The 26,534-nt window shown below is 46.4% G+C and overlaps 2 protein-coding genes across 7 annotated transcripts in view; both read left to right on the top strand.

Moving 5' to 3' along the window:
• The first annotated feature begins 307 nt into the window (after positions 1-307).
• Positions 308-14,423, top strand: syde1 (synapse defective Rho GTPase homolog 1). Its single transcript, XM_085361663.1, has 14 exons — positions 308-551; positions 6,476-6,738; positions 7,344-7,821; positions 7,904-8,242; positions 8,541-8,736; positions 9,234-9,397; positions 9,847-9,951; positions 10,047-10,135; positions 11,731-11,868; positions 11,945-12,071; positions 12,199-12,374; positions 13,156-13,411; positions 13,492-13,782; positions 13,963-14,423. Exons 1-14 carry the CDS (start codon positions 467-469, stop codon positions 14,142-14,144), a joined length of 2,889 nt encoding a protein of 962 aa, XP_085217789.1. The 5' UTR covers positions 308-466; the 3' UTR covers positions 14,145-14,423.
• Positions 14,424-17,495: 3,072 nt separating this feature from the next.
• Positions 17,496-26,534, top strand: part of ppp1r3cb (protein phosphatase 1, regulatory subunit 3Cb) — a 48,083-nt gene continuing 39,044 nt past the window's right edge. The window contains exons 1-5 of one of the 6 annotated variants that reach the window (XM_085361707.1): positions 17,496-17,687; positions 18,765-19,168; positions 19,380-19,962; positions 20,456-20,525; positions 22,034-22,781. In XM_085361707.1, coding sequence (XP_085217833.1) covers positions 17,674-17,687; positions 18,765-19,168; positions 19,380-19,962; positions 20,456-20,483 — 1,029 coding nt within the window. In that variant the 5' untranslated portion in view covers positions 17,496-17,673 and the 3' untranslated portion in view covers positions 20,484-20,525; positions 22,034-22,781. Of the gene's footprint in view, positions 17,688-18,764; positions 19,169-19,379; positions 21,765-22,033; positions 22,782-26,534 lie in introns of those variants that run through there. The other 5 variants (XM_085361709.1, XM_085361706.1, XM_085361704.1 and 2 more) reach the window with 5 other exon arrangements.

Here is a 26,534-nt window from a genome sequence, read left to right as displayed (position 1 = left end):
CAGGGCTTCTCTGTGTTGAGTTTACAGGTCCTCCCCAGGATCTGGTTAATGACCCTGAATTAGACAGTAGAAGAAGACGAGTGTCACCGATGACGTGGGAGTTACCCTCACTGCCCGTCTACATGAGTGTTAAGAATCACTTTTAAAATCATCAACTGAAGAGAAACTGAGCACTTGTTTGGAGCAGAACTACACCTCCCATGATGCCTCAGTGCAGCTCTCCTTGTGTCCCTGCAGAGGGAGGAGAGTGGGAGGAGGAGCATGGGGCGGAGAGGGGCGAAGGGGGAGTTTGGGAAAGAATGCGAGGAATTCATTTCCTGTAGAACAGCTCTGAGAACGAAGGAGGAGACGAGGAGTTCGTGGAGAAGGAGCTCTATCTCCTGCTCTCCTGCTGGATTACTGACTCCACTCTCCTCCCAGCACCTCCCGACTCAGGAGGAGCAGGAGGAGGAGAGGGAGGTGCACGATGGCTGAGCCCCTGCTGAAGAGGACCTTCTCCAGGCTGAGAGGCAGAGACAGAAGCCGCAGGAAGACCGACCCCAAACTGAGCGGTAAGCAGCTGAAACTCACTTTTCCTTCACTTACATGCAGCATGTGAATGCCTCACGCTACCTTTAATGTCAGAATAAAGTTTATGAAGGGCAGTGAACACCTCACGATGCCTTCATGTGATGAAGCTGCTTCCTATCACAGATTAAGGGCACTGTGAGCACGCTCACTGTGAGCACGCTCACGGCAAGCTTCCCAAACTTGAGGGATGAACTGCTCTCATCCCTGAAGTGGGCGGGAAACTAAGGCAGAGGACCATTGTTATGAAAGAGCTTGTTTAAATAAAGTTCTGCTGTTGGAATCAGCATTGACCTCATGACCTCAGGCGTCTCAGGTCACATCCGAGTGGGCAAACAGTGTCTGATCAGAGCTGAAGCAGAGCACAGGGAGAGTCTATGTGACTTTTCTGTTTTCATCGCAGCCTTCGTCAGGACACATGACCCTGACGCTCTGTGTTTGCGTTCTCAGCAAAGGGTGGAGGTCAGCATGACCCATGAATGAGCAGACGACCTCGTGCTAACACGCTAACAGAGGCCAAGGTCGGCGTCCTCGTCTCTGCTGTCCAGTCCTCAGATGTTTCGGGGTGAATGTCCACGCGTTTCCAGTCAACGTGGCCACCCAAACCATTCAAAACCATCAATCTATATTAGACGTGACCTTTTCACTCACATACCAGTAATTACATCAACAGCTCACTGTGTTGGTGTGTGTGGTGTGTATGTTGTTCAGTTGAATTCAATAGCGCCAAATCACAACAACAACAGTCGCCTCAGGGTGTTTGATATTGTAAGATAAAGACCCTACAATAATACATACAGAGAAAATGCCAACAATTCTATGACCCCTATGAGTAGGTACTTAGCATTAAGAAGGAAAAACCTCCCTTTTAACAGGAACAAACCTCCAACACTCTGGGAGAGGCGGGGCCATCTGCTGCAACCACTTGTGGTGAGGAGAGGAGGACAGGACAAACCTACACCTGTTGCAGCATAACTAAGGGAGGATTCAGGGTCACCTGGTCCAGCCCTAACTATATGCGTTAGCAAAAAGGAAAGTTTGAAGCCTGATCTTGAAAGTAGAGATAGTGTCTGTCTCCTGAATCCAAACTGGAAGCTGGTTCCACAGAAGAGGGGCCTGAAAACTGAAGGCTCTGCCTCCCATTCTACTTTTAAATACTCTAGGAACAACAAGTAGGCCTGCAGAGCGAGAGCCAAGTGCTCTAATAGGGTGATATGGTACTACAAGGTCATTAAGATAAGATGGGGCCTGATTATTTAAGACCTTGTATGTGAGGAGCAGGATTTTGAATTCTGGATTTAACAGGAAGCCAAAACAGGAGAAATCTGCTCTCTCTTTCTAGTCCCTGTCAGGACTCTTGCTGCAGCATTTTGGATTAGCTGAAGGCTTTTCAGTGAGTTTTTAGGACATCCTGATAATGATGAATTACAGTCGTCCAGCCTGGAAGTAATAAATGCATGAACTAGTTTTTCAGCGTCACTCTGAGACAGGATATTTCTAACTTTAGAGATGTTGCACAAATGGAAGAAAGCAGTCTTACATATTTGTTTAACATGTGCGTTGAAGGACATGTCCTGGTCAAACATGACTCCAAGGTTCCTCACAGAGTTACTGGAAGCCAAGGTAATGCCATCCAGAGTAAGAATCTGCTTAGATACCATATTTCTAAGATTTTCAGGGCCGAGTACAATAACCTCAGTTTGATCTGAATTAAGAAGCAGAAAGTTAGCGGCCATCCAGGTCTTTATGTCTTTAAGACATTCCTGCAGTTTAACTCATTGGTGTGTGTTATCTGGCTTCATGGACAGATAGAGCTGGGTGTCATCTGCATAGCAGTGTAAATGTATGCTATGTCTTCTAATGATGCTGCCTAAGGGAAGCATGTATAATGTAAACAGAATTGGTCCTAGCACTGAACCCTGTGGAACTCCATAATTAACCTCAGTGTGTGAAGAGGACTCTCCATTTACATGCACAAACTGGAGTCTGTTAGATAGATATGATACAAACCACTGCAGCTCTGAAAGCTGTTTCTGTGCTGTGATGAGCTCTGAAACCTGACTGAAACTCTTGTTGTGTCAAACACATCTGATGTTGTGTTGTCTGCTTCTTATAAAGTGTTTTTCTATTCTGAGCACTCAAGCACTTTATACTATGTATGTGTGTTCTGTCTAACATTCATGCTCTGATGGATCTATCAGAGAGCAACTCCGGGTTAGTATCTTGCCCAAGAACATTTGGCACGTAGACTGGAGCAGCCAGGGATCGAAGCACCAACCTTCAGATTAACAAATAACCTGCTCTCCCTCCTGTTCAACAGTCTTTGTGACCTTGTGCATTGCTGGAGCTTGTTTATAACATGTTTCTCAGCTTCGAACAATAAGAAACACGCGCTTTCCTGCAACTGGGGGTGTCGGAGAAGGTGAAGGTACACCTGCACATCTGGAACACCAGCACAGTACACTTTTACCTGAGCCAATCAGCCGTCACGTCACATCCGAGGGAACTCAGAGTGTGGATTTGCTGTGCTGTTTTCACTAATATGTACGTTAGATGCTTTTGTGAACGCAGTGTGTGCGCTGCAGAGCTGCATCAGAGACTGTGGAGAGGAAAAATGTTGCCACATGACCTCGGTTCTCTGAGAGAGTCCTCAACGAGCTTCCTCAGTGCATGCTCAGACCTCCTCCTCACTTTATTTTTAGAGCAGGTCTGCTCTGGATCAAGACTCTGGGCTCAGGGCCGAACTCTTACACACACACACAGAGCAGTGATGTCTTCTGTTTCTATAACAACAGACAAACAGCCAATGAATGGACCGAATGCTCGTGATGTCACTGCGATGTCACTGCTCAGTGCCGCGTGAAAACATGATGTCTCGCGCCGGATTTCTTCTGTCCAGAGCTTCATGCAGGTGCATCATGAGTTCATGGCTGTGTGCTCTTGTCCTGCTGTTTCATCAGCAGTTGCGGCCAAAGAAGTGAAGTGCTGAGACTTTTCCACGTCCGAGTCCTCGCTCTTTGTTGTGGTGAGGGGCAGACAAGTTTTCCATTTCTTTGTTCTTCCGCTCGTGTCCATCCTGATTGTTTTACTGATCTCTCTCTGACATCTGGGAGTCCTTACACTAAAGTAATGATCATTATCCTCTGATAACTTCTGAAAACCCAGAGGAAAAGCTTTAAGTAAACAGGAGGAACAGATGGTGCTCCACAGAGCGATCAATGACGCGACGTGTAGTTACACTTCCAGGTAAATCCTCAGTAGGGTTCAGGGTTCAGACTGAAGCAGTGTCAAAGGTTCTCCTCAGTCCTGGTTTGAAATCATGACCAGATCCAGATCCAGATCCTGGGGACAGTCGCACGTTGTTAGCTTTCTGTAGAAAATCTGGGTCAGTTAGCCACTTCCTGTCATTAGGCCTGTGTGTGGTTTCTTCCTGTTTATCTCTCTGGGATGTTGAGTAAAAGTTTGAGATATGAATCTCAGTGAACACGATGGCTTTATTTCATATTAACATTTCAAACATTATGTGTAAGGACTTTTAAAACCACACAGGTGAACATGTAAACATGTGGACACAAACATGTAAACATGTGGACACAAACATGTAAACATGTGGACACAAAGATTAAACAGAAAACGAGCTCGATGGCTTCTTCCTTCAGCTCACACATGCTGACATGCACGCTGCGATTCATGGAGCGAGCCGGAGTGAACACATTAAACCAACGCGGAGGTTAGTCTGATGGTTCGAAGGTCATCCTGAAACTCACTCACTGAGTTTCTGATGTAAACATGTGGGTTAAAGGTCAAAGCTGTAGCAGACAATAGGTCAGAGGAGGATTTTCAGGGAACTGTCCCTTTAAGAGCCTTTAAACGAAAGTGTCTGAAACACATCAGTTTGTTTAGAAAGTGTGTGTGTGTGTGTGTGTGTGTGTGTGTGTGTGTGTGTGTGTGTGTTTGTTTTCAGGCTGTAATGAATAGTGAATAGACAGCAGTGTGTTTGGTTTTAAACACAGAGACTTCATTCACATCTGCACAGTCACAGCTGTTTATTCACCCTACCACCCCTCCACCCCCACCACTCCACTCTACGCCCTAACTCCCCCACCCCCGCCCCACAGTGATCGCTGTTTGTAGGACCGTTGAAATGAAAAACAGATGGACTATTATTAGCGCTCACGCTCTCGTCTCTGATGACAGGAAATGAGGGACAACCTCTGCAGAGTGTCACTTCCTGTCTGGGCCCGTTTTCAGTCCAAAGGGGCTGTGCTGAGAACACAAGGAGAACAGCTAGCCTTCGTGTTGTAGCTTGGTCCGATTCAGTCCACCTTTCATTCCTTTAAAGTGTGAAACAAATGCATTGAAAGGACCCCGCGTGTGCGTGACGATGTTTTAACCTGCAAAGTGAAAGAGAGTGATCCTAACCTCCAGGAGGGATTTCTTTAGTTCATCCTATTTAGCTATGATCCTGATGTCCTTTGGGACTTTGTTTAACTACAGTTTAACTACAGGAAACCACACCAGCCGATAACTGACCCTCGAGAATACTCGAGCACCATCCAAACTACTTTAAAACAGTTTGAGGGGTCCTGAATGCAGTCCTGAATTCGGACTTCTCTTAGATTCTCTTGGTGGGGGTGCCTGAATGCAGAGGACACAGGTTAAACTGCTGACTTTACCCAATAAGAAGTCACAATGGTGCATTCATGGCATTTAACAATTTCACACAAACGAGTTTAACACATGAACTCAGAACACACGTCACATTTACAGATGCTGAAACACACACAGAAACAAACAGAGTGTATTCATGAGGCTCAGACAGCTACTTTGCAGACCGTCACGAGGATCTCACACACACACACACAAACACAGTCCTCGTGCCTATGGTACGACAACTTTTCTCCGTGCCCCTGGTACACTGCGCAGGAGCACTTTGCTACACACACACACACACACACGCACACACACGCACACACACGCACACACACGCACACACGCACACACGCGCGCACGCACACACGCGCGCACGCACACACACACACAGGAACACTGGGTCTGCGCTGAGGGCTGGAACAGTAATCTACATGTATAGGATGTGACAGAGAAACGTTCCACTTTCCTTCACAGCAACAGCTGATCATATGACCATCAATAGGAAATCAGCTGAAAACAAAGGTCAGCTGAGAGCGCTTTATATGTCAAAGTAAAAACCCTGTAATATTACAGAGAAACTCCAACATGTCAGAAGGCTGTAGGTGTTGCATACCATGCGAGAGTCAGAGGAGTCATGAAGACAGACAAAGTTGAACTCTGCAGTGAATGCAGGAAATCCCAAAGGTAAATCATAAAGTCCAAAAACAGAGGAAACGCTAGCAGAACACTGGGGTAAGGGGAACAAATGTTCTGTTGAAGGACAGTGACAGGAGGGTAACCAAGTGGAGACAGCTGTGCAGATGGAGACACAGCTGAACCAAATCACAGAGGACTAAAATCAAAGCATGAGGAACACTAACTCTCAAAGCAAAAGAGAAGTGAGCTCACTAAATGAGGACGACACAGATACATTAATGACCAAATACAATAATAATATGCAAAGCAAGGCAACCAGGAATCAAAACAAAATATTTCTACAAACCAAAACTCTAAAAAATGCTGGATAATCTGACACAACCATGAGACAAGAGCAGGCGAGCAACTGTCTTAGCAACAGTGCGAAAGAAAAACTTGTAACAGGAAGAAACCTCCGGCATAACCAGGCTCAGGGAGGGGCAACCACATGTGGAAAAATCAGTTTTGCTTCCTATCATCTGATCTGGACCAGTGTGTGCAGATCAAACTCCACCTCACCACTTTGATAGCGCCAAACGTACTGATCCAGCCCATAATAATAGCTGTTTGTTTACTACAGAGGCTCCAGTCCGGCCCGACAATGTCTTCCAGTCCTCTTCCTCACCATCGTCACCAACACTTACAGACCCCGACCCCCCATCGCCTCCTCGAAACCATATCACAGTGGCGAAGAAACAGCAGTGGGCGCGTCAGGGCTCTGCAGCTCCACCCACCTTCTTGACCTCAAGCGCCACCATCACACTCTCAGACCAGGAGAGACCCACAGGGATATCTCAGGATGCATCTGGGCAGGCCTTGAGCCATAGGCTGGTGCAAGACAAGGTAATAGCACACTATCTATATGATTGAGCCTTCACACTGCCATTCTCCTTTGTCCCTTCTTTTGCTAATAGTCAGACCTTTACTGCTGCTTCAGTTTTTGTTCTGTCCGCTTTGTTCTTGTCCTGCTAATAATTGGGCTTTATCTTCCTAGTAATCTTTAGTCTTTCTACTTCCACTGCTAATCCTTAATCATTGTTCTTCTCCTGGTAATCCTTAGTCTTTGTCCTCCTGGTAGTTCTCTATCTATGTTCTCCTCCTAGTATTCCTCCAGCTACGATGTCCATGGTGGTTGGGTCCCTTGTTCTTGTTCTGCTGCTGCTTATTGAACCCTTTCCTATGTCTCAATTCAGGTGCTTTCATTAATACGTTCCCACGTATTAAAACAATACAGTGCATGCACTTATTTGTGTTAGGCATGGATTTTTAACAGGGAAAACAGAGAAATATGTTCACTTCCCAGAAATAACAGTTGCAAGGTTGTTGGACAGAGATTGTGCTGCTGGTAGATGGACACCTCCTCCTGGATCTGATGGTGGTTTGACTCCTCACTCTATCCCTTCTCTCCCTTCAGTGATGTGTCCACTCGTTATTGTCATGGTTTGCAGATGCAGCAGTGTGCTGACAGGATGTGCACCAGTCTGGCCTGGGATAAGACCAGTGCGTCCTGTGTTAGCACAACAATGCAACAGGAATCCTACTACCCAGCAGGGGACCCCGCTGAATCTCCCTCCACCTCCGTCAGTGCCAAGCTGTCTGGCCAGCGCGCCTACCTGCAGAGCCTGGATCGCAGCAGCCGAGCCTGGGTGCTTTCTTCAGGAAAGACTGCAGATGAAGTGTGCGATCCTCAGGAGGACAGTGGCAGCAACATCTGGTACAACCCGATCCCCGAGGAGGAGGACTTAGGAGGTCTACGCCGGGACGAGGATGTATGGAAGCGGAGGGCAAAAAAAGATGAGCCTAGTGCTGGAACAGACATTGGCGGAGGTTGTAGCAGTGCCAGTCCACTGGAGGACTTTCAGTGCTCCAGCCTCCCCAATCCAAGTGTCAGTCACCATATCGATGACATCAAAGCAGAAAATACAGGTAAGACTTCCTGTTTCACCTGCTGTCACCACATTGCTCAGGTTTTGTCTTCATTGGCGTTCTTCATCTCACCCTGCTTCAGACTCTCCTCCAGACTCTAGTCCCGCCTCCCAAAAGAAAGGGGGTGTGTCAGGAAGTATGATTGACAGGTTGAGGTCTCCTGGTACGGTAAGAAAACTCTCTCTAAAGATGAAGAAACTTCCCGAGCTGCGCCGGAAACTCAGCCTCCGCTCATCTTCTCGGGCCCATCGGCAAACAAATGACAATAGAGGAAGCGGAGAGGAGTCGGCTGGTAAGAGCACGGCATCATTATTGGCGCTCTCCAACCAGAACGTGATCAGCAAGTATCATCTGGACAGCTCCACCTCTCCAGCCCGACCACAGCGACGGTCATCAAGAGGATGCTCAGCCAGTAAAGGAGGTAAACCGCTCGTGGGGGAGAAGAGGTTAGCTCAGATGTAGAGCAGGAACTTTCATGGCTCTGGGCAGGATTCAGGAGTAAACCGATAGTGAGAATGAGTACACAGTAAATACAAAGCGTCTGTGACTGTATTTCACAGAAATCTGTGTATCTTCCTGATATTTCTGACCTTGCCAGAACCACATTAAGGTCATGGATTCCATCTTCATCCATTTTCAATAAAGCGTGGGGAGTCTCAGCCTCTAAGTGAAATCCAGTGAAAAACTACTATAATAGAACATGTGTGTCTTCCTGTCAGGGTATCTTAGTGACGGGGACTCCCCTGAACTACTGCCACGACAGCAGCCCTCTCAACACGTGATCACCCAGGATGGGCCCTGTGACGTCAGCTCATTCCAGCTGTACGTGGGCTCCGACCCGCCGAGATGCAGCCAACGGGTGACGGGTTTACTGACTGTCCACTTGCTGGGGCTGGAGGAGATGAAGACCAGCAGGTATAAACATACCTTCAAGCCTTTAATTCACTTCAACACAGAATCTGAACACAGCAGCATCCAGTGGACATTAAGAGAACTGCAGGTCAACAGTCTAAAGCTCAGACTGGCTGTTTTACCAGCAGCTAATTCATGACTGTATAGGGTATAAATCGTCTGAGTACAGGTCTGATATAAAACATTCTTCTAACCTGGATCTCTGGTATCTGACCAACAATATGTCTGCTGGGGTTACCAGCAGACCATACAAGAAGTCTGAGCTCCAGTTTTAGGAATTTACTTGGATGTTACTGAGTACTAATTAGCAGGTCGTCTGTGTCTATGTGATACACCGGACAGACCTGTACAGTCTAACAAACTAATCCACCCTCTTGGTCACTTCTGGCTCCACTGACAACATTTTTCTGTGAATGTTGTGTTCAAGGGGGCCCCCTGTTGGAGGGTTAGGTTCAGATTTGGAGCAGTCATTCTCTGTCTCTCTGGATGTTCGGTCTCAGGTCAGAGGGCAGTAAGGAAGTCTTCCTGGTGATACAGATTGATGGGGTGACGAGAGCGAGGACTGCCCTCCTGATGCTGCGAGGCTCGGCCCTCCCCTTAAACCACACTTTCCACCTGGAGCTAGAGCGAGCCAGGCAGCTCCGCATAGTGGTATTAACACCAGGTAATACAACAAAGCCGCATTCAGGCAGAACCAACGTTCCCTCTAATGTTTCACGTGTCTGAGCGAATGCACAAACTCCCTGAGCGTCCCCTTGGACCACTGTGAGCAACAGCAGACGTGTGCACTGTGGTCACGCCAGCATCGAATAAGTTACATGTTTATTAAAATAATCAAATTACAGCATTTATGTGAGACTACTTTTAATTAACTGCTTTAGCCCACTTACAATGAAAATTTAAAAAAAAAATCTTGTCCATGTGCAGCATGTTAACACTATTGGAAGGAAAAATAACTTGAACTCCAATTTTGAAAACACAACTTTCTATTTTTATTTGATCACGACCCCCCCCCCACACACACACACACACACCATCATCATCATCATCATCATCATATTCTTTGGGTGTCCATTTAAATCTGCTCACAAATTTTTTTCTCCCCTTTTTCAGTCTGTGGACCCAAAACAACATCTGAGCAGAGTCCCAACTCAGGTGGTCCAACTAGAAACCGGGTGTGCGGTCTGGGTGGGGTCTCCATCCCCCCTCTCTTCAAAGGTTCATTATACCACATTGTTCATTGTTAATGCAGCTGACACTATGATTATCATTGACGTCTGAATTGTATGCTGAGGATGTGTTTGGTTTGTCAGGGAGTCGCTGTCAGCAGCTCTGTGTGAAGCTGGAGCCCAGAGGACTTCTCTATATCAAACTGTCTCTGCAGGAGAAATGGGACACGCAGGTACACAATCCCACTGCTGCTGCTGATACATGCAGCTAGATTTAACTGGAACCAGCAGGTCACCTGGGCGGGGTCCCATCGTCCTGCTAGTCTGGACTGTTCTTCAAATAGCACAACTCGAAAACTTTGAATATACTAACAACGTATATAATGGTAAAAGTAAGCTTTCACATATTCATTACCAGAGATGGGCAGTAACGCGTTACTTGTAACGCGTTACTGTAATCTGATTACTTTTTTCAAGTAACGAGTAAAGTAAGGGATTACTATTGCAAAATCGGTAATTAGATTGCCGCTACTTTCCCGTAGGAACGCTGCGTTACTGCGTTACTAAAACCGTGATTTTTTTGCGAGAATGTCTCATGACAGTGACGTAAGCGAGTGCGCCGTTAGTGACAACAGCTGTGTGCAGATCAACAGTGGATCACATATCGAGTGCAGAGAGAGTATGAGCGTGCAGCGTTTAAAGCGTGGAAGTACTGACCTTACTTTGAGTTTGATTCCATAAAAAGTGACAAAAACATTAGTGTCCGCTGTGCGTGGGAAGAAAACTTCTTTTTACAGCGAAAAAACCCCTAAACTTCCAAACAAGCACCGAGTAGCTACGACGTAATGGGAAACTCACAGAGAAACTCGCGGATTCTTCCACTGACCGCTGCACACCTGCACCAGGGTAAACCTCCGCCTACCCCACTCCTGCTTTACAGGTGAAAATAGAGCAACAGGACCGCTGAGTCTTTGACTTTATTTATTTTCTGCTGTGTTTTACTTGCATCTATTTGAAAGACTGAGTGTAAACACACAAAATATTTTATTTTATGAGCTGGAATGTGCAGAAAATAGGTTTAAATGTTAAACTAATTTCTTCCAGTCAGAGAATGATGCAGATAATTAATTTTTGCTTGATGCATAAAGTTAAAAGATTAAAACTAATAAAACAAGTTTTAAAAAGAGACTTTTCCATTTGATTACATTTTGTATGATGATTATGTAGAAAAAGTAGAATTGGGCTGAAAGATCTATCACTTTATCAGCTACTCAGGTTGTAAATCGTGTTTTTAAAAAGTAACTAAGTAACTAAGTAATTAATTACTTTTGAAAATAAGTAATCAGTAAAGTAAGGGGATTACTTTTTTGGGGAAGTAATCAGTAATTAGTTACTGATTACTTTTTTCAAGTAACTTGACCAACACTGATCATTACACATAAAGTGAAATTTTTGAAGCCTTTTTTGTTGTTTTCATTTTGGTGATTGTGGTTGTGATATGGAAACGTCCAGCTTCTCAAGGGTGTGTTCACTCACACAGTCGGTACCTGGTGGGGCTCCTTCACCATCAATGCCTGCTGCAGTGCAGTGTAGCATAGCCACGGTCAGCCTGCAGCTGCTCCAGTATTACAGAAGCCCAGATAGGGGTTCAGGTCAGGTGAGCTGGCAGACCAATCACAGTAGCATCATGCTCAGCAAACCCTCTGGTAGGAGTTGCACCGCTGCTGAAAAGGGAAATCAGCATCTCCATGATGAGCATGAAGTGCTGTGAACTGTGGACCAACCACCATCGCCGCTACAGACTCAATCATAAATTGTGTGTCTGCAGCCCAACGGCGACGCATCCACCCCGTCCTCTGTGTTTGGGGTTGAGCTCCACCACCTGGTGGAGAAAGAGGGCTCTGCAACTCCAGTCCCCCTGCTGATCCAGAAAACAGTGGCAGAGATCGAACGACGGGGACTGAAGGTTAGCGTGCAAGTCTGCTGTGACAAAGATGCCGCGGCTTCGCCGTCAGCTGATTATGTGTCTGTGTGTGTGTCAGGTGGTAGGTCTTTACAGGCTCTGTGGCTCTGCTGCGGTGAAGAAGGAGCTCAGGGATTGGTTCGAAAGGAACAGCTCAGCAGTTTGTCTATCTGAGGACCTCTACCCTGACATCAACGTAATCACAGGTAAGCACAGCAGAGAACATGTACTTGACCCCTGGCTCCTTACCCTGTCCCTGTGTCTGAGCTAGACTCTGACCCGACCTCTGATCGTCCTCATACTCGTTGTGACTGCACTCACCTGCCTCCTCAGGGATTCTAAAGGACTACCTGCGGGAGCTGCCATCCCCCCTCATCACTAGGACTCTGTACCAGGTGGTCCGGGAGGCCATGACCCTACGACCCCCACCTGTCCAACCTGCAACACCTGATCCCCAACTGTCCCAAAGGACCGTGGAGCTGCTGTCCTGTCTGCCACCTCCAGAAAGGGTAACAGCCAGTACTCCTGCAGTACTACTGTGGTAATCTTGCAGTGCACCAGCAGTATTCTTACAATGCAGCTTCCTGCTGTGTCCTCACAGTCAGCAGTACCTTGACTCAGTCTATCTGATGGACACTAGCCCACAATGTTCTTCCTCATGCTACTCTTCTTCTTCTGTGTGCAGGCCTGCTGTTGGTCCTGCTTCTTCCTGTCTCTGGGACACTACTGTGACCCAGCTGTGAGCCCTCTATGACCGCTCTAGTTTGCAGAGTTGGTGTAAGACAGATAAAGAACACACAGCGTTTACATTTAAAGCAAATGATGAAGGTTTGATTTCGTCTGATCGAGCATGTCGCGCTAGAACTGGCCAGTGACATAATTCCAGTAGTCAAGGAATTCTGCATGCACCAACTGCATTCTCATTGAGACGTTTCTTCTTCGTTAATGCAGAAGCTGCTGTCGCGGTTCCCGGTGCATTGTGGGTAATGTTGGCAGCAGCCTTTGAACAGGAAGAATAGTCTGGAATAATGAACGCATGCTTCCTGTTTACTTCCTGTATGAACACATGGTCCTACAGAGGGGTAGAAAACTGGCAGCTTCAGCTGCAACCTAACACCCTGACCTTTGACCTTTTCGCAACCTGGAACCTTTGAAGTAAAATAAACAGGCTGAATATTTTACATTCGGGAAAATTGAGACGAGTTAATCTGAAATCTGACATCAGGTCAGATTTCAGCAGGTCAACCGCTGAGTTGTCTACTAACTGTCCTCGCCATCTCTCGCTTTCAGGCCACTCTGTTGCTCCTGCTCGACCACCTCAGCCTCGTAGCATCTTTGAGCGCCGCCAACAGGATGACTCATCAGAACCTCGCCGTGTGCTTCGGGCCTGTGCTCCTCACGCCAACCCAAGATGCGTGGAGGGGGGGAGGAGGGAAGTCGGGAAGAGGATCAACGAAGGGCTTCTATCATGGCGAGGAGATGGCGAGCGCCGTGGACTTCAAACGGCACATCGAAGCGCTGCACTACCTGCTGCAGCTGTGGCCAGGTAAGCCCTACAGACCTGCCCACATTCCTTACCTTGCCATGGAACCCATCGAGATCGTCCCAATTGTTCTTTGTCCTCAGTGCCGACTCATCGAGCACCAGCCGACGCCAATGCCTCGCCTCCTCCCTCCTCCACCCCTCACCAGAATCCCTTGGTGCAGCAGCAGCGGCATCCTGCGTTGCGCCTGGCTCTACCACAGAGCCCTGAAGAGGAGGTGGTGGTGTCACGGCGAGGGCGTGGCGGTGTGGCCCGGCTGGAGAGTCCACCGCCAATCAACAGGTACGCGGGAGACTGGAGCGTTTGCGGACAAGAGTTTCTGACCGGGCAGGATGCCGATTACGATGAGGTGGCAGGAAGCGAGAGCGATGCAGGTAAAAATCAGCTGATCGTCTACCTATACACATGGTTAACCTGCACAGGTGTCACTGAAACACCTGTTTGATTCCTGCTGGGTCACATTACGGCCGGAGAGGGTGACTGTAGAACTGACAGGTGTCTTACTGACAGCCCCTTCTCCTCTCTGACTCTGCTTCTTCCTCTTGGCTTTTCAGGGAGTGATGATGAAGACGAGGAGGAGAAGAAGAGGGCATGGCCAACAGGAGGGGGCGGAGCTCTGTACATGGATGACTTCCTGGACTTTGACGCTCCGTTTAACTGTCGGCTCAGCCTGAAGGACTTTGACACGCTGATTCACGACCTGGACCGCGAGCTCGCCAAACAGATCTGTCTGTAGAGAAGGAGGAGGAGCAGGAGGAGGAGCAGGAGGAGGAGCAGGAGCAGGAGGAGGAGGAAGATCTGACCTCATTAAATTTCAGATCAGCTGAGTTTTAAAGTGTTTGTCTCTGATGGTTTGAGTTTGTGCTTAAATGAAACTACAATGAAGTTTGTGTGGGAAAGCAGATCAGCTGTTAGCTTGACCTCTGACCTTTTACTCCATACCTGTTTTCAGCAATGAGAACAGAATAACTTTTCATAGCAACAGGGATGAACATTAATGATCGCTCAAAGTTCAGAGTTCATCAAAGAAACTTTTTATAACTTTTTCAGTGAATTATAATTAACGTTGAATTATTTAACGTAATGAAAAAAAAACACCTGACGTGTTTATTTTCGGACTTTTAAAAAAGAGAGAAGAGTCATTTTACTCTGCAACACATTTCAAAAGCAAACATTGAAAATAAAAGAAAACATTTCTTGTAATAATAAAAAATAAATAATTAGCATGAAGAGAAAAACCTGAACTAATCTCGGTGCTGGTAAAATATGAGTTTTGTATTTCTCTGTTTTGGGCCTTAAAGAAGAATATTCTAGTTAAAATAAATGAAACAAATAGTTATCTGAAAAAATGGGAAATGTTCTCATTGCCATGACTTTAAAGTCTTTTTCATTGTGAGAGTGTTTATATTGATTAACTATAAAGTTAAAAAAGGAAACAATTAAATGCCTAACCTTTAAATCATCTAAACTCAACCCTCCATTATCCCGTCATCAGGGCTCAAAGTACCAATGTTCTCATTCCTCAAATGATAGAAAATAATCTTTAAATAAGGGGAAACTATAATCTGAAAAAGGTGATCATGGTGATGAAGGTTCTCAAATCAAGTTTCATTCAAAGCGTTTCTTTGGTGAAGTCTGAAGGTGAGGCTACGTCGCTCTTTAAACTGATTAAATCAGCTGCTCAGGACGTCTTGAAGGAGGCGCTGTGCCGAGAACCAAACAGAAATTTATTCCTTATTTGAACCAAACGGGAATTTATTCCTTATTTGAACCAAACGGGAATTTATTCCCGTTTGGTTCAAAGAAAGGACTCAAAGCGTGCACGGTGACGGTCTCAGGGTGAGTCTAACGTTGAAACCAAAGTATGTGCCTCAGAGCCTGTGAGCTAACATTAGCTCACAAAGTCCAGTAATCAGTGACATCACCAAACGAGCAGCTCTCGACAGAGTCCGCACGAGGCTTCACAGGGGGGCGGCAGCAGAGCGCCAGGTCAGGTTAGACAGCACGCATACTGGGGTTATTAATAACAACTGCTCTCTGAGATTGTGGAGCTCCGAGTTCAGGCATGCCGTTCAGAGCCACAAACCGTCAACAAACTTTGGGCCTGACTGCAGCTTCAGTGTGAAGAATGGGTTCTCTGAGGCGTGGAGGAGGTACAGGAACCTCCTTTCACAGCAGCGAGCACCGGATATCTGGGTATCAGGGCTGGACTTCGGAGGATCTGGTGTTGTTTGCACTGTTGAAGCCATAATTTCTGTTTTGATGGTACAAAGTTTCTCACTGTGAGTTTGTGAAGTTTGAAGCTCTTTTCTCCTTGTTGTTGCTGACAGTATTATTATTGTTATTATTGTTGTTGTTGTTGTTACTCTGTTTTGCACATCTTCAATAAGCACTTGTGTTTTTTACAATGAAGACGACGTTTGTCTGCAGATGAAGTAAGCAAAGTGATGAAGCACAGTTCCTGTTGGAACAGAACACAGTCTGTATGTCTTATTACCCCAAACAGCTATTAAACACCTTATTAATGAAGCTTCTGTCTGCTGTGGTCAATATCATCACTGCTGTCACTAGACCTCAGTGCACCATTCACATTGTGTTGCACTTCGCTCTCGCTCTGCAGGCCTACTTGTTGTTCCTAGAGTATTTAAAAGTAGAATGGGAGGCAGAGCCTTCAGTTTTCAGGCCCCTCTTCTGTGGAACCAGCTTCCAGTTTGGATTCAGGAGACAGACACTATCTCTACTTTCAAGATTAGGCTTCAAACTTTCCTTTTTGCTAAAGCATATAGTTAGGGCTGGACCAGGTGACCCTGGATCCTCCCTTAGTTATGCTGCAATAGGTGTAGGCTGCCGGGGATTCCCATGATGCATTGGGTGTTTCTTCTTCACTCACTATGTGTTAATAGACCTCCCTGCACTGAAATGGCCTGTATTTGTATAGTGCTTTACAGCGCTCATTAGTTCTTATTAATCTCTGGCTCTCAGCAGCGTGACTTTGTCGTGTCTTCCCTAACCCCAGTCAGTTGCGGCAGATGGCCGCCCCTCCCTGAGCCTGGTTCTGCTGGAGGTATGTTTCTGTTAAAGGGTGTTTTATAAATAAAGTTGAATGTCTCACAGATTAAATCTACATCATGTGACATCACACGTACCTCTGACTCCTCACTAAACATCAGCGTCTTTCTAAAGCACTACAGGCTGCCCCTCTGCAGACTTCCTGAAGTCAGTCAATCAGAACAAACCCCCCTTAAAGGGAAGGCACTAAAACAGCTTGTTTTACAAGAATGGGGGGGCAAGGAGCTGCAACTAGTAACAGACAAAGAAGGATTATTCTGATCTTTGAATCATGCAAAGCTGCTGCTGCAGGACAGTCTAAAAGTCTAATCCTGTCCTCACCTCAGTTTCACGGTCTGCAGAGGAGGCAAACTGTCTGTCAGTCTGTTGATCATGTATGAGGCAGCTAAGGCTGAAGCTTCCTCTGAGTTTACCTGTGAGTTTACCTGTGAGTTTACCTGTTCACTGTGGGAACTGTCAGCCCTCAGTCTGTCTGACAAGACTCAGCGATTTCCTGAGGTCTCTGCAGCTGAAATCTGTAAGTAAAAAGGAAAGCAGCTTCGACCAGCCTGTGGGGACGTTTGTAGGACGGTCGTCTCGTCCATCTTTCAGCAGGTGCAGCTTCACCGCAGAAGACTCTGTCCTCATCAGTCCACCTTGATGACATTGACGGGATCAGAGACACATGAGACAGATCGAAATCATAACTTTGTTTATGTGGTAACTTTAAAAACAGCAAACTCTGTTTCAGGTACATGTGTCAGTTTAAGAGGGGCGGGTGGATGACGTACAGAAGCGTGATTGGCAGTGATCAGTGGCGTCTCTCACTCACTAACACCTGCATTTCTTCCTCTTAACTCACCTGTCAGTCAAAGCTCAGCGTGCATCAGGCCCCGCCCACCTTCTCCGTCCCGATAAATGCGCTCTCTCCTTCACTCTCTCGCTCGCTCTATTTGGCGTTTCTCTGATTGGCTGTCAGTTTGACCAGCTGACGGTGCCGAGCGCTGATTGGCTTCTCTCTCTCCCCGTTCTCGGATTGTCAGGGGGCGTGTCGGTGCGCGCGGACAGGCAGTGGTCGGACTTTAAAATGGCGGAAAAATAAACGAAGAAAAAAAGTAAAAAAAAACAAACAAACAAACAAAAAAAAAAAAAAAACGTGGACACGGAGGGAAACCCCGCGGCTGTCCGGGACGGGCCGAACCGGGCGACAGGTTTCCATGAACTGCACCAGGTGAGCTGCTCAAATATTAAACTGCGCCACAGCCTTCATCCTCCTCTTCATCATCAGTCTGTGAACTCGAGCTGCAGGTCAGCCTGGCACTGATCGATAAGCGATGGTTCTGTCGGTTATTGGTTTCAAACATCGATCAGAAGAACCGCCGGGTCAGTCAGCTTTAAAATCGGAGAAGTGTTGACATATTCATCACAGAGCTGCAGATTACAAAGCAAGTCATCAATAATCTGGCTTTGACTGTTGACCATGCACTCAGTAATCAGATTACTCTGTCAGCACCGCTTCATGTGATATCAGAAACATGCAAACGTACCTGACTCGTGTTAGTCTCATGTTTGTGTGTCCGACATACCTGTTAGCTAAAGGTAACTAAGTAAAGATGCCCAATAATCAATCACTTGGTGGTTATTGGTTTCAAACATTGATCAGCAGAACCAGCCAATCACACTGCTGTATTGAAACCTGGCCCACAGACACACGCTGGAGTTTTTCTCACTTCCTGCATGAAAAAACGTTTGCATGTGACTGATTTTTAGACGCTGTATTAAGGCTCAACTTTTACCAGCTCTTTAATTTGAACTTGGACCTGCAGTTCTATGATAGCGTCCAGTTTGTGTGTTTTCTGTGTAAAATCACCTCTAAAGACACCTGGGCCTCCTGCGCTCTTCGCCGTCTTCACACAGCCAAGTTTTTGAACAAAAGAAACGACAGGCAGGAAAGAGAATCTCTGAAAACCCACAGTCAGGTCTAAAGGTCAGTCCAGGACTCAGAAATGAGTGCTGGTCCTGTATGAGCACACCTGACGTACCTGCTTTTTAGGCAGTTTTAATGTATTAAGATCACAGAATGTTGACCATTTAATTCATTAACGAGGAAAGAATTATTTGATTGGTCACTTTTTCATCACGATTGATCACGGGCCGTCATCTCGAGCGCTCTGAACTTCGTCTGAGAGGCCATACGTAGTTCAGGTGTTTGGTGTTGCAGAGAGTCGTTATCTTCAGTGACTTTATTCAAATTAATGGAGATTTCTTCTTCTGCACTCTGAATACTGGCCCCCTCTGTCTTCCTCAGGGTCCTCCATGTCCTGAACCCTCGCCCCGGGGGCCCATCTCCCATCATGCCCATCGACGTGGCCGTAAGGATCTGCCTGGCCAGCTCACCTCCTCTGCGCTCCTTCCTCGGGAACTGCAACAAGCGCTCCTCATCCTCAGTCGCTCTGCTGCCGCATTGCCGACCGCTGCGACCCTGCCTTACCTCCGCGATGGCGACGGCACCATCAGCGGGCGCAGAGAGCAGCAGCGGCAGCCTGGGGCTGTTAAGGAGGAAGAAGAGGAAGACCGTGGTGTTTGCGGACTCGCGGGGTTTGGCACTCGCCACTGTCCACGTCTACAACGAGTGCGAAGATGAGGCGCTCAGCGAGCTGCTGACCGAGATCGAGGGTGCTGCCTCCGGACTGCACCTGGCAGACATCAAAGGTGACGGAGGAGGTCACTGATACTTAACAACAAACAAATCAGTAATCTATTAATCAATACATTTGTTCTGGAAGCTTCTTTGTGCCGGGTTGCTTACTCACAGCCTGTTTTTTGCTCTTCTTTTTGCATCCCTGAAGCAGTTGGGAAGTCAGAACATTTCAGCTGAGCTTCATGTTCTTTATTGACACCTTTCTTCATCTCCTCCTTCCAGATCCAGCAGATTGTGGTTCTTGCCTGGTTCTGGCCTTCACCCAGCCAGCCGCAGACTACCTAGACTTGAGGAGTCGTCTCAAAGCCCAGCAGGTGTGCTTGGAGACCTGTTCAGTCCAGGAACACCTGCTCTCGGGTACTGTCCAGGTCCGAAACATCTGCTTTGAGAAGTCTGTCTGGGTGCGGATCACCTTTGACTCTTGGTGCTCCTTCCAGGACGTTCGCTGTCAGTACCTGAACAACGTCTACGGTTGCCCCGACACCGACACCTTTTCATTCTCCATCGCACTCCCAGAGCTCCTCAAGCCCTCTGGAAAAGTGGAGTTCTGTATCCGGTACCAGACTCAGGACCAGACGTTCTGGGACAACAACCTTGGGAACAACTATCGGCTGGCAACGGCCGATCGAAACAGTCGGAGCACGGCCGTTAAGAGTCCAGCTGGAGTACCGTTCCAGAGCGACCGCAGCGGAGACAAGAGAGATGAGATCCATTCGGACTTTGATCCGTTTGGAAGCCCTCGGACATCAGCAGGAATCTTTCCTGAATGGCAGAGCTGGGGCCACATAGAGACCACCCCCTACTGGTGAGACTGTCACAAGACACATTTTTAGGTCACACTCACTGGCTTTTATGATGTACAAGATCCACTCCAGCACTAAAGAAACACTTTATCCTCCAGCTGTGATCCAGATGTTTGTAGGATTCACTGCGCACTTCCTCACTTTACCTCACAGGAGTTCTCAGACAGATGTTTACCTCTGGATCTGTCTCATACTCTTTTACCCCATGCACCCAAAAACTGAACCTTTAACTTACACCCTGGTTCCCACGATCCCGGCGCCTAGCCGGATACCACCCGGGGCTCCTTCATACGCAGCACAGAGAGGCAGTCAGGAGGAACCAGGAGTTCCAAAGGGCTTTAAACCAGCATCCAAAGGAGACTTTGAACCGCGAGATGAGCTGACAGGCTTAAGATTCAGTGCTTTCTCAGAAGCTCCCAAAGATCCGTAATCAGCGCCTTACAAACGGTTTTTCCTCTGGTCTGCATGTTCTTCTTCTTCTTTTGGGTTTCACAGGACTTGGATGACCTTCACGTCTTCATGAGCATCCTTCTCTGGAGGACTCTGAAACACCAGCATGGTTAATGTAAGGGTTCCTGAGGGGCTCACCTTTTTTGGGTTGTTTTATATGAACTGAATCGCTTCTGTCGTCAGGACACAGCTTTGAGTTTCCTCGGTTCATGAACTCGACCGTGACGATCAGTGTTGTGCTGTAACAGGTCAGATTCAGGAAGTGTTTTAGCCGTTACTTTAGACGGCACGCACGTGACTCACTGCTAGTTATTATGATGATGGCAGGGTTTATGGAGGCGGAGCTGTGGCCACCTGAGCTGCTGCTGGTTTAGCTGGCACACCCTGTGGTCCGTCTCTGTTCAGACTGGTTTGTCGCTCTCTTATCGGAGATTTTCTTTGTTGCAGTTGTTCGCTACTGTGTCGACTCGGAATCGCTATAGTTATGTCAGTGAGCTTAGACTAACCGTTCTCGAGTCTGAACTTGTTTTAATGCTGAGATCTTGTAATATCTGACCTTTGACCTGTGACTTGGACCCTTCAGGGACTGGACCAGCTTTAGTCAGAGCTGTGCCTTCACGTTTCCCTGTGGGGATCCTGAGTTCCTGAAAATGTTAGCTTCATAGGCTAGTCCTTGAGCTAAAGTCACATGACCTCATACATGACCAGATTCAAAGGTTAGCCTGATGACGCCGCAAACTTGTCCGACTGGTCAATGTCAAAACTATGGCTCATCTGTTACCGGGCAGATTTTAGCCATGCTTTTCCCCTCACTGATGTAGCTTTAAACGGTCAAAGGTCAGGAAAGCCTTGTCACGTTTAGTTGTTTTACTCTGACCCTCTGCTATGGGCGGAGTCACGTGACCTTTCACTTCCTCTTTGCTCCTGAAACCTTTACTGAACACTCCAGTGCTCTTACCTGTGTGTGCGTGTGTGTGCATGCGGGGACCATGTGACAAGAAGTAAGAGGGAAATGTGTTTAAAGTGAACGATGATGATGTCGATACTGATGGGCCCTGAAGTGTTTCCTGAAGGGCTTGTGCTGCGTTCAGGTGCTGTCAGCCCTGAGGCTTGGAGTTTTTGTATGAGCGACTATATCGGGGGGTGGGGGCACAGTTCTGATTGTCCCTAACCACAGAACCCCGCCCTCGGCTCTGACTTATTGTATTTAACTTGGTTAGCTCGTGAGCTAACTAGCTGCTAGCACTGTAGCAAGGCTGTAATGTAATGTGAAATGTAATGATGATGTCTGTACCAGGAAGTGATGTAAGCAGGGAGTGTTTGTCTGTTCCTATTTTTGTGTATCATTTCATAATAAAAGTCTAACATTTGTAAAGTTTGATTCTCGCTTACTTTATTCTGAAAAACTGACATCATATGAAGAGATGAAAGATAAATAATGAATAATTGTTTTAAATTGGGATGTTTTCACCTGAAAGTGTCCTTGTTGTTCAACCAACTCTGAGGGTTTCAGTTAGGTTCAATAAACTCGAACATGCTCTCTGGGACAGGAGGAGGCTGGCGTGATGAGATGTGAGCTGATGGCTGTAAGCGTGATTAACATTCCTGGTTTTGTCTGATTAGAGTCCAGCTGACTGAACCGAGGGGAGAGGACGGTCAGCGAGTCAGAGCGGCCAATGGATCGAGCAGAATCTGTTCAATTAACAGGAAGTGAGATGCACGGTCTGTATAAGTTATTGATCCAGAGTGTGTGTGCGTGTGTGTGTGTGGATAGTTTCCACTGAGGGAGATTTATGCTTATATAAGCTTGTGCGCGCAGACGGGAAGTTAAATCTGGTGCTGTCAGATGCGATGTGGATTACATCGCTGCTGTCACATGACCTCAGAGGCCGTGAAGCTGTTTCTGTGCGTCCCTGGGTTGGCTGTAGCTGTGCCACCACCTCTTCCTCCTGAGAGCAGCTTGTGTCCACAGGATGTTTTGAGTCTCATTCTCAGGCTGGAGTCACATGACCCCACACTGCTCATCACTTTCATGAGGTTTAAATATTAAAGAAGTGGAGCTGCTGTCTGACCCCAAGATTAAACTTTATTTAAAGCCTTCTTTCAGCGCTTTATTTTGAAAAGCTTTGTGAGGTTTAAAACAAAGCGTCCTCATCCTGCTGCTGTGGATTCATTGACCTGTAAAATCATCGATGTATCTTTTTGAGTTTTAAGTGAAAACTGATTGAACTGCTTTTTCATTTTTAGAACACTGCGATTGGCTAATGTCAGCGCTGACGGCACTCATCTGTTGCCAGGCAGACTTCAGCCATGCTGAGCCCTGACGTGCAGTTTGAACTTGACAGTAAACTTCAGATTATCCCATTTATATAAGAGGATCATCATCATAATGACTTGAATTCAGGCGTCTGATTGGCTCCTGACCTGAAGCCCATTTACTGATAATTTGATCCTTGGATCAATAATACCCAATTAGTTGACAGCATTGCGTAGACGTCTTCAGCACATGAAGTAAAGTCAGGAAACCATGGAGAAGTGGGAGGAGTCTGTTTCTGATCTGACCAATAAGGGGTCAGCGCTGGGATGTGAGGAGTCTAACTGTTAGCACGCTGAGGCTAACAAACATGTTTGATAAGAAAGTGATCAGTTACTGAGCATTTTTGATGTACTCTGATTACTTTCAGCATATAATGTTAGTGCAGGTCACCTGTCCGTGGTTCTCCTCCTGAACGAGTTTGAAACATTTAATGAAATATTTTCACTGCTCCTGCTTTACTTCCTTGTTTATTTTCCATTTATCTCCTGATTTATTTACTTCCTGCCCAAATGGAGCAGCTGCTTTTTATCAGGAAGTTTGAGCCTTTTAGACGAGGCTCCATGTTTCTCACTGAGCGCTCTCTGCAGGCAGAGAAGAAGCTAACGTCTGCACGTCTGGAAGAACAGAGGTCTCTGAGGCCCATACCAGGAACGCTGACATCAGAGGCATTCAACATTTACATCAATATTTCAAATTCACATTTTAATGATCCCTGAAAACAAAATCTGACGAACCAAAACAAAGTTAAAAAAAAAAAGACAAATTGATCAATAAAACAATCTGATCATCTCTGTATTGCTTCCATGATCCAGCTGATACTCTGACATCACTTCCTGTTGCTGAGCACTCAGAGCTCTTTTCGTGGCTTGTTTAACCCTGAAGATCGCAGAGGTCACGACCGCGACCTGCCTCCAACCATCAGCTGTTTCAAAGGCTCCACAGAAAGATTTGAACTTGGATTTAAAGAGCTACAGCTGATCTGAGACCAGCTGGGCGGTTGTTCCAGAGGTGCAGACACGGGGAAGGCACGGCGCCATTTCAGATGACCTTTAACTGCAGGATGGTCAGGAATGTGTGGACGCAGCAGACACGCTTTGTTCTGTAGTCACCGGGAGTCGACGCATCGCAGCAGTCATGTGACCTCTCTTTTTTGGTACCAGTCTGCAGCTTTTTAGACTCCTTGTAAGAGAGATGAGCGTGCGATGTGTTACAGGAGTCCAGCCTCGAGGCATCAGAAGCAAGTCTGATGGTTTTTAAAATGATTTCTGTCAAATGTCAGATTATCCCAAAGTGTGAATCAAAGCATCCTTCAGCAGACCTAAGAAACCGGTTCAATCATAAATAAATCTCTTCCTCCTCAGCATGTCTATGAAGCCCGAACCTCAGAAACTTCAGACTCTAATTTTCTTTTTAGTCACTGTGAACTGAACGATTGATTATAAATTGCTACTGAAATGTCTGCATGACACCAAATCATGTGTATCTTTCTTACATGGAGAGAATCAGATTCAATTAATTGTTTGATTGATTTTGTGATGATCAGTGAAGAGAAACAAAGAGATCATCAGGAAGTGAAACACGAAGAGGAGGAACTCTGAAACCTATCAGACAGGAGGAAGAGGAGATGATGAGGCAGCAAACTGCAGGTCTGCTGAAAGTTTTTGTTCTTTTCAAAGCTAAAACAATCAAACTTGCTTTGCCCTTATTCATCATGAAAGTGATGAATAAGGGCGACCGTGGCTCAGGGGGTTGGGAATCGCATCTGTAACCGGAAGGTCGCTGGTTCGATCCCTGGGCTCTCTGTCCTGGTCGTTGTGTCCTTGGGCAAGACACTTTACCCTACTTGCCTACTGGTGTTGGCCAGAGGGGCCGATGGCGCGATTTGGCAGCCTCGCTTCTGTCAGTCTGCCCCAGGGCAGCTGTGGCTACAACTGTAGCTGCCACCACCAGTGTGTGAATGTGAGAGTGAATGAATAGTGGTATTGTAAAGCGCTTTGGGTGCCTTGAAAAGCGCTATATAAATCCAATCTATTATTATTGTTATTAATAGAAACAGCTGAGCCTGCCTCGGTGCTGTCATTCAGTCCAGCCATGTTCTCTATCTGTGGGGGTGCACACTGTGCAGGGGCCTGTCCTCCACCATGGTTCTCCTTGCTCCTCTTTCTCAGGTTTCTCCTGCCTAATGTATTCACTGATCACGTAGTCAGTTGTATAGATACATCTCTAATAATCAGCTATGTACCACAGGCCTTCAAGCTGGCTGTAGTTAAACCTTTACTCAAAAAGCATCTCTAGACCCAGCAGTCTTAGCTAATTATAGGCCAATCTCCAACCTTCCTTTATATCAAACATCCTTGAAAGAGTAGTTGTCAAACAGCTAACAGATCATCTGCAGAGGAATGGTTTATTTGAAGAGTTTCAGTCAGGTTTCAGAGCTCATCACAGCACAGAAACAGCTTTAGTGAAGGTTACAAATGATCTTCTTATGGCCTCTGACAGTGGACTCATCTCTGTGCTTGTCCTGCTAGACCTCAGTGCAGCGTTCGATACTGTCGACCATAATATCCTATTAGAGGGAGGGGGGAGGATGAGAGAAGAAGAGGCAGCTGCAACGTAAAGACGCAGAATAACTCCAGCTTTGTGTCTTTTTCATTGTAGCTGAAGTCCGGGACAAAATGTTCCTTTTTCACCTCAATACCATTTTCTTCTGTTTTAATTTAATTTTATATATTTATATAGCACATTTAATTACAACAGGAGCGTTGACCAAAGTGCTGTACAAGAATACAAAATACATAATAAAACAACTTAGAGTATTGATAGCAAACACCAAATATGAATTAACAAATAACTCTCATGCTGTATTAAAAGCCAGTAAATAAAAATGTGTTTTAAGATAAGATTTAAAAAGATTGACAGTGAAAGCCTGTCTGATGTGTAGGGGTAAATTACTCCACAGCTTAGGTGCTGCGACTGCAAATGCTCGATCACCTCTATGAACCAGCCTCGACCTTGGTACAGCTAAAAGCAAAAGATCACTTGATCTAAGAGATCTAAGGGGGTATAAGTCTGCAAGAGCTCAGACAAATACCCGGGAGCCTGTCCATTCAGGGCTTTGTAGGTCAACAAAAATGTTAAAGTTAATTCCGAAGCGGACAGGGAGCCAATGGAGAGAGGCGAGCACCGGGGAAATGTGTTCACATCTTTTAGTACGTGTCAGAAGACGAGCTGCAGCATTCTGGACCAACTGCAGCCTTGCCAGGCAGGTCTGGCTGACTCCAGCATATAAGGAGTTACAATAGTCCAGCTGGGATATAATGAAAGCATGAATCGCTCGTTCAAAGTTTTTAAAAGATAAAAATGATCACCTTAGATAAAAGGCTCAGTTTGAAGAAAGACCGCTGTACGACTGAGCTCAGCTGTTTTTCAAAGGTGAACTTGCTGTCAAATATAACCCCAGATTTTTGGCATGTGATTTGACAAAAGGCTCAAGACTGCGCAGGTTAACATTAGAGGTGCTGGGATAGCCGCTTGGTCCAAAAATTAGCACTTCGGTTTTGTTCTCATTGAAGTTAAGGAGGTTAGAGGCCATCCAGGATTTAACTTCACCGAGACACTGAAGTAAGGGTTCTAGTGAGGCAGGACTGTTTCCCTTCAGCTGAAGATAGATCTGAGTATCATCGGCATATGAATGAAAACAAATGTTACATTTTCTAAAAATTAGGCAGCATATAAATGGAGAACAATATTGGCCCCAGTATAGATTCACCGCACCTGCTGTTTGATGAGCAGAAAGGTAGGGTGAGC

The sequence above is a fragment of the Diplotaxodon limnothrissa genome, linkage group LG8 (assembly GCF_057381915.1).
Source record: "Diplotaxodon limnothrissa isolate DT_005_m linkage group LG8, D_limnothrissa_male_GT1.1, whole genome shotgun sequence".
NCBI classification, from domain to species: Eukaryota; Metazoa; Chordata; class Actinopteri; order Cichliformes; family Cichlidae; genus Diplotaxodon; species Diplotaxodon limnothrissa.
Note: the sequence above shows the minus strand (reverse complement) of the source record. Positions and strands in the feature narration are given on the sequence as shown.

What these genes read in the sequence shown, in the direction of transcription:
- syde1 (XM_085361663.1), top strand. Translation starts at nt 467, where the DNA reads ATGGCTGAGCCCCTGCTGAAGAGGACCTTCTCCAGGCTGAGAGGCAGA. An exon ending in GAGGAGATGAAGACCAGCAG is followed by an intron (nt 8,737 to 9,233) that starts GTATAAACATAC and finishes GTTCGGTCTCAG; the next exon opens with GTCAGAGGGCAGTAAGGAAG. An exon ending in CATCCCCCCTCTCTTCAAAG is followed by an intron (nt 9,952 to 10,046) that starts GTTCATTATACC and finishes TTGGTTTGTCAG; the next exon opens with GGAGTCGCTGTCAGCAGCTC.